Raw genomic sequence first — 14,328 nt, forward strand, 5'->3', positions numbered from 1 at the left:
CTAAATTTCTTCCAGCTCTAAAAAATTATATGACTTAGTCATATTCATGATTCAAATTATAAGACAAGTTAAAATGAAGTAGTACATGTTGAATAAATGAATGACCTATAGAAATTGGCCTTGAAATGTTGCATCAGTGGTCTTGATCTTCCAGTGGTCTCTCCTACATCCCCTATGTGAAGATGACTTGTCAAGTCCTGCTAGTGATACTGTCAGTGTATCTCCTGGTCACACCTGGAACCTTCCCACTGTACCCATGTTTGCTCTCTATTAGGTAGACTGCATTCCTTACCTGGTTTACTATGATAACCCCCACTCATCTCTCTGATGGCAGCCTGCCCACCTCTTACTCCCCCATGCCCACTTTCCATATTACTACCTACTTTAGTCAGTTTGGGCTGTTGTTACAATTTACCATAGACTGGGTGATGTACAAACAGCAGAATATAATTTTTATAATTCTGGAGGCTGGAAATCTGAGACCAGGGTACCAGCATGATTAGGTTCTAAAGATGGCAGTATTCCAGGTTGCAGACTGTACACTTCTCTTTGTGCCCTCACATGGTGGAAAGAGGGTGAGAGAGGTCTCTGACCTCTTCTTAAAAGGGCCCTAATCCCATAATAAGGGCTCCACCCTCATGACCTGATTATTTCCCAAAGACCCCACCTCTGAATATTATCATGTTGGGATTAGAGTTTCAACATATGAATTTTAGGAGGACAAATATTCAGTCCATTGTATCATGAGAGCTTCTGTTTGTAGATGAAGTCAGACTTTACCCTACTTAAAAACTTCTGATGACCTAAATGTCCAGGGTGATGAATATGTAATTTATGATGTATCAATCCATTCAAGTCATTGACATGCAAGATGTTAATGATATATTGATAAAATAGGTCACAGAATGAAAGGAAAAGGTTTTGGAAGAATATAGACTTCAGGAATGGGGTTATGAATTTTAGAATTTTTTCCTTTAATTACTTTTGAACATATATGGCTTTTATAAGAAGGAGATTGTTATGGTATCTATGTAACAGACACTCTGCTTAGCCCAGGTGAGACCATGATAAGACAGACGTCCCCAGAACCCAGAGCCCAGTGAGAGAGACAGGCAGTTAATGAAACCTTAATACATTGTGCTATGGCAAGCTCATTTATCAATTCATTCATTCATTCATGTGACCAATATTTATTGAATATTGACTTTATGCCAGAAAGAGAAGTAGCAGTAATCTAGCCAAAAGTATGCTTCTAGCTTCTCCTCCAACCACTCCCTCACTCACTGAACTCTCATCATACCAAATACCCAGTGGTCTCAACTGCCTGGTCGCTGTCATTATTTTCTTTTTTCCTATTAGTTTCTCTCTCAGGTACTCTCTTCTCCCTCCATCTCCACCTGTGGAAATGCTCTCAAAGCCTATGGACAATCTGCACTTCATTTCTGCAGGTTTTCCTGTTAACATGCAGCTACCCTTTCTCTCTTTCTTACCACCTTTTTCTCATCACAAATAATTAATGGTTTATCATTTTAATTCCCATACAGACCTCTTTATATCATGCAACAAATTGCATTATAGTTTAAACATTTTTATTGTATATGCTCAATAAGAAATTTAAGCACATTCCAATATAGGTATGTATATCTATCAGTTGCTTATATATTCTGTATTAACGTATGATGTAAATCATTTAATAAAAGCAACCATACAATATTTAGGTACAAAGTAAAATGAATATACATAGAAGTTCTAGTATTTATTATTTGATGCCGGCTGTATTGCCTTGAGCACTCTGCAATGCTCACTGCGGAAAACACCACATACATTGACTCTCATAGTAGAAAGTAAGTTCCAGGGAAAGACCATGCCTTATTCATGTTTTTGCTCTTACAGCCATTACATTGCCTGGCACATGATTGGAGTGTATAAATATTTTTGGGTTGCATTGATTCAGGTTAAATGTCATACTTTCAAAATCTTAATTATTTTCTGAGAATATTTTATGATGGTTAGAACCACCAGATGATAACAAATTGAAGGCCTCTGGGGTAGTTTAAATACAGTTCAAAATAGGTAAATTAATGAAAAGAAATAATTGCTGTATGTAATTATAGAGAAAACTTCAGGAAATTCTGCATAATTGAAAGTTGATGATACATTGTCTTAGTTCAGTTGGGTAACAAAGCATCATAAACGGAGTGGCTTATAAACAACACAGATTTATTTTTCACAGTTTTTCACATGGCTGGGAAGTCCAAGATCAAGGTGCCGGCAGATTCACTGCCTGGTGAGGATTCGCATCCTCATAGAAGGCACCTTCTTGCTGCCTCCTCACATGGTGGAAGGAAAAAAACTCCTTTGACTCTCTTTTATAAGGACTCCACCCTCATGGGCTAATCATCTCCCAAAGTTGCCAACTTGATACCTAATACCATCACCTTGGGGATCAAAATTTCAATGTATGAATTTAGGGGGAACATAAACATCAGATCATAGCAAACATAATGATACTAATTGATATTTGTGGCTACATGCCACATTTTTTTTTACTACTTCTAAGTTGTACTTAGGCCTATTCTAAATGTGATTGCAATAAAACTCTTTAAAAAAAATGAATAGATGTTTGCCTCTAATTCACTCTCCATCCTTGTGTTTCCCGCACAGATGCTGGGTGGAATCCCATGGCAAGCATACTTTCAGAGGGTTCTCTCTTCTTCCTCAGCCACCTATGCTCAAGTGCTGTCCTTCCTGGCAGCTTTCGGGTGCCTGGTGATGGCCATCCCAGCCATACTCATCGGGGCCATTGGAGCATCAACAGGTAAATCTCTTGCAGCTTCACCACATGTGCCAGTTAGTTTACCAATCCCCACCCAGACACCCTTCTGTCCCACTCCCCTCTTTCCTCCACATAGTGAATTCTTTCTCATCACATTCCTATCTATAGATTTGTTATAGCATTCAGTAAATTGTATTATAGTTCAGCGGCCTCCATTTTTTTTTTTTTTTTTTTAGTAGAGACGGGGTTTCATCATGTTGGTCAGGCTGGTCTCAAACTCCTGACCTCAGGTGATCCATCTGCCTCGGTCTCCCAAAGTGCTGGGATTATAGGTGTGAGCTACTGCGCCCAGCCTCCAATTTTTTTGATTGCTCACTCCACTATGAAACATTGGTGAGCACACCCTCCTCCCAGTTTTGGTATATTTATCCATTGTTTATATGCACTCCTGTCAGCAGTGGATCTCAACCAAGGTGCATGCTGACATCATCTGGGGAATGGTGGGGAGATCTTTTAAAAATACGGATATGTGGCCCACTTCACAGGAATTTTATTTTAATAACTGAAGATAGAGATGGGCACTAGTGTTCTTTTAAAACCCCTAGGTGAGTTGAGAGCCAGAGTTGAGAGTCACAGGCTTAGAGACGTTTACCTGTCATCCTCATGACCTCCCTAAAGATCACTTTGAACTTGAGATTTCTGCTTTACACCTTTAGTAGTTTTTAATTAGGGGTTTTCTTTCTTGAAGAAAGTGATGAATAAGCATTTAGGTCAAGACAAACAAACAAAGTCACTTAGAGAATAACATTAAAAAATGGTTTTGAAAAAAGAGCATTATGAAATGTTTATCTCCCTGTTAGCCTCTATGTAGAACCTGTTCAAAAGCTCACCTTTAATTTAATTAAATGTATTAATTACTCCTGACCTTTTTGTTCCTGTGCTGTAACTTTTAAGAGCACTTAATGAAAATACATCATGTTAATCCAAATTCAAAGGCATCTTCTACATAGAGGTAATAAAATAGATTAAAGTTCACCTTTTGCCCTGTGGTATTCTGTAAAGGTGATCCAGGGTGATGTTCCTACGGCAACTTTGACTTTCGATTAGTAGAGTCTTTTATTGGATTGTTTAACTTTTAGGAGAGCAGTCCTGGTTCATAGTGTACACTCTCCATTCCAGTTGTTCATCCAGGAGACAAACACTTCAAAAATGTAAAGATGACTGACGAAGGTGGTATGTAGTGTTTGTCTTTGAAAAAAAAAGATAGTATTTCTCTCACAAGCAGAAAACATATATGGACGTGTGTGTGTCTGTGTGTGTGTGTGTGTCTCTGTGTGTGTGTGTTTATTGTAGGAACACAGGCTAACAGAAACAGCATTAAGCCTATTTTTTCTTGGATTAGATACACATTCTTGTTTGTTATTTCTGTTATCATAAAATCTCAGTTAAGGCCACAAAGTTGCCTGCATGTAAGCAGGCTTTGGTGACAATTGTAATAGAAAATGAGGGAAGAAAAAATGGTAGGATCCAAAGGGAACAATTCCTATTTGGTCCGATGATCATGATATTAAAAAAGTTCAGCAAATAAAAAGCCGACTGTGCTAATGAACATTTAAGGATTCCATAGTTCTTCAACACATGCTACAACTAACTAGTAAAGAAGCTATGTATTCAAAGATAAATCTGTGTTTCAAGTCTTCTTACCCTACCCACAACCAAAACTTCCTGAAAATTTCAGCCACATGACTGTAATTTTTATTCAATAAAAAGGGACTGTTCTTAACCTAGTGAAATTCTATGCAATGTGGAAATAGGAGAAAAGTAATGCTGAGGCAGCTTCAAAACCAAGTTTATGTGCAGAGAGATGATGGCTGAGAATAGCCCTACTATTGTCTTTCTTCATTTACACATGAATAACTGAGCCTTAAAGAAGAAACAGTGAGTGTCCCACCACATTTCCAAGTGGTTGAAGGAATACTCTAGAATTCTGTTTATGAGAGTTTGTTTTCTATGATTCTAGGCAATGTAACACCATCATTGCAGAAAGGAAATATATATCTTACCACCAGTGTCTGTGCAGGCATTGTGAATAACACTAACTATAACCAATACCTTTTAGAAGCCAAGAGATATAAGACATTTCCACTTGACCAGCACATGGACTTCACACCAGACTAATGTATATGATTCTGAGTTTATTTCAAAACAGCCTAGTAAATAGGATGACCCCAGATGGATAAAGAACATTTGGTTCCTTGGTGGTTATAATGGTTGTTGATTCTGTTCAACAGACTGGAACCAGACTGCATATGGGCTTCCAGATCCCAAGACTACAGAAGAGGCAGACATGATTTTACCAATTGTTCTGCAGTATCTCTGCCCTGTGTATATTTCTTTCTTTGGTCTTGGTGCAGTTTCTGCTGCTGTTATGTCATCAGCAGATTCTTCCATCTTGTCAGCAAGTTCCATGTTTGCACGGAACATCTACCAGCTTTCCTTCAGACAAAATGTAAGAACAGTTTCTTTCAACCTGACATTTACTAGCATTGCTCTTGCTGCTTCTGATGTTGTATTTGTTGTATATACAGTATTATATATTTATTAATATTCTATGTTAAATCTGACTGTACTTTAAGCATACGAGATTAAATAACAAATTATACCTATGCTGAATGGATGCTATCAGTACATGTTCTTATTCATGTCAATACTAAAGGGAACAAATCAATATAATTATTTCCCAAGAGGTACAGTCACAGGGCTATCATTTAACCTTTTTGTCTTTCTGATGAAAGAGTAATGAAACCTAAACTATTCAGCAAAACTTTTAGTATAATTAAATTCTCTGTGACACTGGAGAATCTTGGTGGAAGCAGGGCACGGTAAGTTGTTCGACACGTATTTTTGTAACTTCTGAACTGTTTTATACTTGCACTCCAAAGTCCACCTTTGCAGGAAGATATGCTCTCAATTTGATTTTCTTTATTGAATCAAAGTGGCTGCAAAACAGCATGCTTCTTGCTTGATTAAAGCTTTTCCTCTTTCTAGGTTTTAGTTAACAAAACAATCCCAGTGTTTTTGCTTTTGCTTTGTTTTGTTTTGATTTTATTTGATTTTTTTTAATTAACCAAAGGAACTCCTTGGACAAGGCATTTTCTTTTTGTTTTTAATTTTACTTTAAGTTCTGGGATACTTGTGCAGAACGTGCAGGTTTGTTACATAAGTGTATGTGTGCCATGGTGGTTTGGTGCACCTATTGACCTGTCCTCTAAGTTCCTTCCTTGCACCGCCCCCCACGCCCCCCAACAGGTCCCAGTGTGTGTTGCTCCCTCCCTGTATCCATGTGTTCTCATTGTTCAACTCCCACTTATGAGTGAGACCATGCGGTGTTTGGTTTTCTGTTCCTGTGCTAGTTTGCTGAGGATGATGGCTTCCACCTTCATCCATGTCTCTGCAAAGGAATGATCTTATTCCTTTTTATGGCCACATAGTATTCCATGGTATACATGTGCCACATTTTCTTTATCCAGTCTATCACTGATGGGCATTTGGGTTGGTTCCATGACTTTGTTATTGTAAATAGTGCTGCAATAAACATATGTGTGCATGTGTCTTTTCAAGAGCACCAGAAGGTGGTTAGTTTAAGGATGGTAGCACTTCTACAAAGAGATAAACTAGGGATGGCCTATGCTCTGTCAATGCCACATAAGAACTGTTCCCTAATATGTAAAGTGAGGAAATCTTCCCTTGCTTTATTATACCTCCCTGACACCATGTTAGCTCATCCTGCCTTTCCCCCTGTGCATTCAGGAAAAGGCTCAGGTGGCCTGTGTGTCATGCATCTGGTACACAGAAACCCCTCCCAAAGGTCCACCCAGGAAGTCACCTTGATTGTTTGCTTTGGGTGCTGTAGCTGTAGTTGGTTTTTCCCATAGATTGAGCCATTTGAACCAGGAGAATTCTTTAGACCAGTTTTGAAGCAAAAAATGTGTCTCATTCTTTGCCTAAATGAGCCAAGACACTGTGCAAAAAGCTGACACTGTGGCAATTTCTTACAGGCTTCGGACAAAGAAATCGTTTGGGTTATGCGAATCACAGTGTTTGTGTTTGGAGCATCTGCAACAGCCATGGCCTTGCTGACGAAGACTGTGTATGGGCTCTGGTACCTCAGTTCTGACCTTGTTTACATCGTTATCTTCCCCCAGCTGCTTTGTGTACTCTTTGTTAAGGGAACCAACACCTATGGGGCCGTGGCAGGTTATGTTTCTGGCCTCTTCCTGAGAATAACTGGAGGGGAGCCATATCTGTATCTTCAGCCCTTGATCTTCTACCCTGGCTATTACCCTGATGATAATGGTATATATAATCAGAAATTTCCATTTAAAACACTTGCCATGGTTACGTCATTCTTAACCAACATTTGCGTCTCCTATCTAGCCAAATATCTATTTGAAAGTGGAACCTTGCCACCTAAATTAGATGTATTTGATGCTGTTGTTGCAAGACACAGTGAAGAAAACATGGATAAGACAATTCTTGTCAAAAATGAAAATATTAAATTAGATGAACTTGCACTTGTGAAGCCACGACAGAGCATGACCCTCAGCTCAACTTTCACCAATAAAGAGGCCTTCCTTGATGTTGATTCCAGTCCAGAAGGGTCTGGGACTGAAGATAATTTACAGTGACCCCATCTAAATAAAATACTGCTTTTGCAAACAGAACACTATAATAGGGTAGTTCTGGAGAGATGGTATGCAGCATACAAAAATATATTAAAAATATAAACAGTATTCAGGAGAGTAAAAATTCATATAAAGTGCAATTGCACAAATACAAGCCAAGCTAGAAAGAAGCACCTATGAAAGCAACAACTTTGTTTCTCATCCATAGTAGTATTGATTTTGATGCTAGATAGTTTTGCTAGGTATAAAAAATAAGTAAAGTTCCACTTAGAGAACAAAGGGCCAAATAGAGTTTTTATATTTGTTATGATAAAAGGAAGTAGATGTGAAAAAGCCTAAAAAAAAGGAAATTGGACAGTTTTGATACAAACTTTGTTTGCTAATGCACTGATGAGTCTAGTTTCATTATAGCACGAAGCTATGAGAATAACTTCAGTCACTCCCTTGAATGGTGCAATGAATTAACCAGCTGATTTTTCTTAGTGTGATGATTAACCCCTTCTTTCATGTTCTGAGCTATAACATTTGCTGAATATGCAATTTTTTATTCTTTTATTAATGGCATGTAATATTCTGAGCACGGGCAAAGAAAACACAAAAAAATTATGTATTGGCATTTATTTATGTGCAAGGTGATAGGAAAACTGAATCCATCTTTGTAGAAGAGCACTGGGCTAATTTGTATGTTTCCATAGCTACTATATGCATAAACAACAGTACCTGAAGGATTATTAAGCAACCTTAAAGCAATAAGTTCATTAAACAGAAGGTAATAGGAAGAACAGTACATTTTTGTCTTTATCTCAAGTATATAAAGTTTTACCCCATGATAAAATAAGTAATATATAAATTAATACATAAGTTAATATTGGAAGTGAAATTAGGCCTTATGTAAGGAGAGGTAGCTACACAGCATCTGTTACGGTTAATGAGAGGCACACTGCTAAATTTACGTATATTTCATTGAATACTTTATGGGAAGCCCCCACAATACCTCCTGATAGTAGTAAAATTAGAAAAAAACAAACTGTATTAATTTTTAGATATTCATTAATAGGAAAGATTTAATGTTACAGGATCTACTCTTTGGCACTTTTTCACATAAGCCGGCCTTAGAGACTAGACAAATAACTACTACAGAAAGTACATAGTGAATTTTAAAATGTAGAAGAAAGCAAAAAATAAAATAAGTCCTAAAGTGAAGAAGCCATCAATTTTAACATTTGATGTCTAGATAACATTCATGAGATTGGTCATTAAATACTATTTTGCTCCTTTTCTGGTGTTACACATACACACTCATATGTGTGTGTGTGTGTGTGTATGTGTAATGATTTGTGTCCATTTCAAGTGTTTTCACACCAGTCACACATTATAGAAATAACTGGAGCCATGTCTACAAAAGCAAAGTGAAGTGATGAGCTGAAAAGTGATCAGGGAATCTGATCCCATAAAGAAAGTGAGTCTGAATTGTTGAAACTAAAGCACTTCTTTTCCAAAAATACTTCTTTTTTGCAACTCATGAACAAAATGAAGTTAACTTAGTGTTTAGCATTAAAAATAAAAGTTGTATCTTGACCCTAGAATTCTTTTTATAAGATTTAATTGTAATTGTCTCAAAGCATCAAATAATACATCTTTATCATTAAACATGAATTTAATGTCTAGGATAATTTTTAAAAGAGGAAATTAAATAATTTTACATGTCTCATATTTTCAGTGCTTTCTCAAAATTTGATGGTGAATATTACATTGCATTCAAAATCTTCACTGAATATCATATATATCTAAATGAAAAGAGAATTACTTTTATTCATCTATTTTCTCAGAATCTATTCAGTACCCTATGGAGTACATGGAAGAAGTATATTTTTGGAACCAGTAAATATGGGAGTCCACGATTCTCAGGTATTGATTGAAAAAAGAGAAAGGGGCAAGAAATTCGTTAAAGAAAAACCACAGATACTAAAACATTTGACACATAAAAGTAATTAATTGCTGGAGACTACAATTCCTGGCAAACACCATTATTCCAGATGCACCATGCTACCCAGCATGCTACCTGAATGGTGGTTTTTATCCATCCTGTCACCCTGAGCATCTGTCTCAACCTGCTGAGGCACAGACTTCCACCATGTGCGTCAGGAAACACCTCACTCATACTGTCATATAATGCAACAGGGAGGCATAGTCTCTCTACAGGTCTCTCTCTTTACATTGTACCATTCTGTTGGGCAACAATTGTCCCAACAACCACACTTAAATCCAGTGGGGAAAAAAAGGTTAACAGTAAAAATTTCTTCCACATAATTCAATTTCTCACAATAGACAGAAATGGGGAAAATGTTTGCCCTGTTCAAAGTACTAAAACTAGATAACTTAAATAATTTAAGCCAACAATTAATATATTGTATTTAACCCATTATTCCTCACCTACCCTCAAAGTAGGTATATAAAAGACTAGTTTGTTATTAATCCACAGATGTGCTAAATGTTAGCAAGATGATTTTTAAGTACAAAAAAGTTTAAGATTGCAAGGAAGGAAACAATAGTCACAAGGTCTTTACTTATGCACATTTGTGCATAAATTTCCACCCAATTTCCAAGACAGTTGTATCACAAAGCTGTGAAATGTGCAAGAGTATACTTTGTACCCATCATGTGCTCTGTTTTGACATAATGAGTAATGCAGACATTTACATGTTCTTCCAGCTTCAATCAGTAGACCTGATTTTCAAAATCGGCCCTCAAATGAAAATAAAATAAACAAAACATTTAGACAATGGCTATATTAATGTGGGAAGGCAACACCTGTGGATAAAACATTAGAAGAAAACATATATTTTATTTTCATACTTTTGATATGATTGTAACATATTTCTTGAGTAATTTAAATGCTTTGTTTTCCCACACATATTCAAATCAGCAAGCTTGTAGCTGGACTGCAATATCAACAAGTTGTTTCAAACACTCAGCATCAAAATACAACTTCATTGCTACACTTACAAGTAATGAATTTTATGTGACTATGAAACGAATATAAGCTTAAAATAAGTGAATCTAATAAAATGGCTATTCCTCTTTTTACTTGGAAATAATAAATTAACATTATATTTTAAACATAAATTATGATTTCTTTTTCTGTTTTAGCCTTCATGTAAATTTACACTGGTATGATGTGTAATTTATTGTACGTTTGCTACTTCATAGACAGATGCATATAATGGTTCTAGAACATATATTTTTGTCTGTCAAATTATTATATAAAATTATGCTTAAAATAAGTATATTTGCAACTGTGTAAATGCTTTAAGTGTAATGGCAATGTATTAAATTGTGCTGGTCAATTTAGGGTATCATTGTCTAAATTTGGCTTTTGGGGGCCCTCTCTTAAACTAAGTATATATGGTGCTTCAAGACAATTATGCAATGAAATCAAAATAAACCATCTCATTACTGGAGGATAGGCAAATGCCAAGTGGAAATGCTGCACCTCACGTAAGTCTTGGGGCAATATATATCATAGCTCAAAAACAAATGTAAATTGTTTTTCTTGGAAAAGACATTCTACCATTGTACACAGGTCTTTTGTAACTCAAAGAAATCAATAGAATAATATCCATTAAGAGTCTCATGCTTACTGACTGAGTCAGCCAGGTGATTCCAATTATATTCATTCCAATCACATAAAGAAGATCTGCATTTTTCAAACCAAACAGCTGACCAACAGTTGTTGTATGAAGTCAATCTCTAAGTGACAAGTGGCTGTCATTGTGTTCCAACTATGTGCTCTGTATCTCTCATCTTACTCTTTCAAGATGTCTTTAGACATGCAGTTATATACATTCTCAGAAGAACTTTGGCCTTTCATGCCTTAATTATAATAAGCATTAGTGCCTTTGGATGTATATAGGGCAGAAGGGCCTATAATGAGTGTAGGGACGAATGAAGGAAAGAATAAGTAGGTATGCCAGGGCAACATCACATCGAGTTGTCGTCTTGTGGACACACTTCTGGAGATTATACATTTTTGCTTTATCACAAATCTATAGTGTGGGGGGAATTATTAAGAGCCAGAAAAGAGACTGTATCCGAATATAATATTAGGGCCTGTGGACGTTATCTTCATTTTAACCATTGTATCTAGAGAGCTTAAATTTGATCACTAACATTCTCCTAGAACAGACATTCTTGAGAGAGATCCAGGAAGCTATGGGATAATGATAATTATTGTTTCTACAATTTTTATACTGTCACCTCAAGAAAAGTTCCAAAACAGTAAAAACAGTCATTGTATCTTATTTAAATTCTCTAAAGTCAGAGAATATGTGGTGATTCTGCTTTTATTTTTGGTTGGAAAACTATAGTTATCTATTTAAAAGAGGTATTGTATTATGTATTTTGGAGCCAAACTGCTGTGTTGATTTATCAGTTTGTCATATAGAGGCAGTTAAAAGCATAAACCAGGTAAGACTAAAAGTCCAGTGATAGAATTTAGAGCAGTAGGTATTACTGAAAGAATTAATTGAAAACAGCTTCTGATAGTGCAGTGCCACACGTGGAGCTGAAGAGCATACAGTAGAAGGATGGGGCCAGGAATCACACTCTTTTGGGGTCTGAAAATGGACGGAGCTGGGAGAATTATTGAAACTCTCTGGATCTCTTTTATCTTTGTAAGGCTTCTTATTTAGATAACCTTTAAGATCTTTTATAGCTCTAGATTTTTCATTACGCCCCTATTAGGAAACTTTTTCGGAGAATTGTAGCGTAGCTTGGTAGACAGTAGTTGAGAGTGGGACTATAGAACAAGACACACATGGCTTTGAAAAGCAGCTCAGCATCAGATTGAGGGCCACAAGAGTTGCATGGTCTTAGCCAAGTTGCTTAACCTCTGTGGGCCTCAGTTTCCCAGATGTAGATGGTATTTACTTGCTATTAGTACATTATATGATGCATGCAAGCTTTCCTGAAACTGTCTTTCCAACTGGGAAAACTGTGACAAAATTTATCTAGCTTTTGGGAAATCATTTTGACTTTGAATCTTGTGTTCAACTAGTTATCAGCACGGATTCTATGATAAGGATGAAGAAAAAGTGATATGTTTTAAAATATATTGACCTATAAGTCATATTTGCTTTATGTGGCTCTTCAATGACTTCATTCAACACAAATTTTATGCTGTGCTGCATGCACCCAAATTGTGCTCCATACATTACCATTGGTTTAACTAGACGTGGCTAAGTCCATGGTACAGTTTACCTCAGCATTTATATTGGAATTTTTGGGCAATACCACTTATCAAGAGTACTTTGTGCCCAGAGTAAAGAACAGAAAGAGAAAAGCCCATGGCAGTTTTGCAGGCTTGGGAAAGTCTGAAAAATTTCTTTAGCTTGGTTGCCATGTGTTTTTCTGATCATTTCCTTAGAAGATACCACATGATTGAAATAATTTTTAAAGAAGTAATAACAATGATAGGATATTCAAAATTATTTTTTCAATGTGTAAATCATCCAAAGTTGGCCTTCAAAGTTCATAAATGTGTATGCTGAGGGTGAATTGGGGGTGGGAAATACGTGCTAATGGGTTCCAATAAAAATTAACATGAAATTTGAAAACATCAAGGTCGAGAAAGTATTGCAAACCACACTACTCTATGTAGGTTAAAATGTCCCAGGCATAGATGATAGCCATGGGCACAAAACGTAAGCTAGGACTTAAGTGCAAGGAACAATTTGGGTTGAACCCATGCAGAGCAATTGCTGTCTCAAACCCATTTGTTTGTGTTCACAGCGTTTGAACATACACAATGAACGCCACATGTTCTGGTTTCTGTTCATCAACATTAAGTCCAAATTTATCCTGAAGAAAAAAACTAACCTACATAGTGTTCTATTTTATAATAACTTCCTTTTTACATTTTCATTTGTATAGCAAAATTTCCATTAAATAATAACATACATAGTAAATATTTCCCACATTTCATTTTCCAGAGAGACCTACAAAGTCCCAGAAAAATAAATTTTTAAAACTGCAGATTTTAAAACATAATATAAAATAAAAAGAGCTGATTATGACTTTGTACACATTTGTTGCAGTCTCCTGTATCACAGTTATTTAGAGGGGCTAAAAAAAATCCATAAAAGTAATTTTAGTTCACTCCATATCCTAATTAATAAAAGACTTTTTAAACAAAATCTGAAGTAGAAGCAAGTTTTCAGCATTCATATTGGTGGCCTGTTACAGTCTACTTTGGAGATTCTTCTTTCTTATTTTCATCATCTGCTGACCCTAGGTGTTAGGAGATGTTGCCTTCAGTCCTGGCTTTCCTCCTAACTGTTTGGTCTTGGATGACTTAATTGACCTTTCATCATCTCAAATCATGTTCTATAAATGATATAAATTTCTATAAAGGCTCTTTAAGGCCTCTTTCTGTCTTGAAATTTAATCCTATGTTGGTCTACACCTCCCCTCCATGTCAGATCAGATGTAATTTATTACTTACACTAACGCTATTCGAATTACCCCAAGATCTCATGTCCTATCCTCTCCCTCATTGCCACTGCCAGCTGGTTAGTGATACCAACTTCTCTAGTGAATTATCCATTTTCTCTTTCTAGGAAATAGGGGGGACACAATATTTTTATCAAGGAAAATAACACGCATTTGCCCCCTCCAAGTCCTATTTTCTTACCATCAGAAATGCTCTATTTGTGAATTCAGCCCATCTTGTGGTATTAACAACATACGATCGAGTCTCACTATAAATATACCCTTCACTTTGTCCAGGTAGTTGGTAAAAGCCTAAGGTATTGAACAACTCCGAGTTACCCAGCAGGCAGCCCCTTGGAATCACTGGACTATTCTAGT

The 14,328-nt window shown here is 36.4% G+C and overlaps 1 protein-coding gene across 1 annotated transcript in view; it reads left to right on the top strand.

Moving 5' to 3' along the window:
• The window catches only part of SLC5A7 (solute carrier family 5 member 7), a 28,526-nt gene extending 16,795 nt beyond the window's left edge, over positions 1-11,731 (top strand). The window contains exons 7-9 of the mRNA XM_001165105.6: positions 2,665-2,818; positions 5,068-5,285; positions 6,835-11,731. Of these exons, the coding sequence (XP_001165105.1) occupies positions 2,665-2,818; positions 5,068-5,285; positions 6,835-7,464 (1,002 nt within the window). The 3' untranslated portion in view covers positions 7,465-11,731. The remainder of the gene's footprint in view (positions 1-2,664; positions 2,819-5,067; positions 5,286-6,834) is intronic.
• The last annotated feature ends 2,597 nt before the right edge of the window (positions 11,732-14,328 follow it).

This window comes from Pan troglodytes, chromosome 12 (assembly GCF_028858775.2).
Source record: "Pan troglodytes isolate AG18354 chromosome 12, NHGRI_mPanTro3-v2.0_pri, whole genome shotgun sequence".
Classification (NCBI taxonomy): Eukaryota; Metazoa; Chordata; class Mammalia; order Primates; family Hominidae; genus Pan; species Pan troglodytes.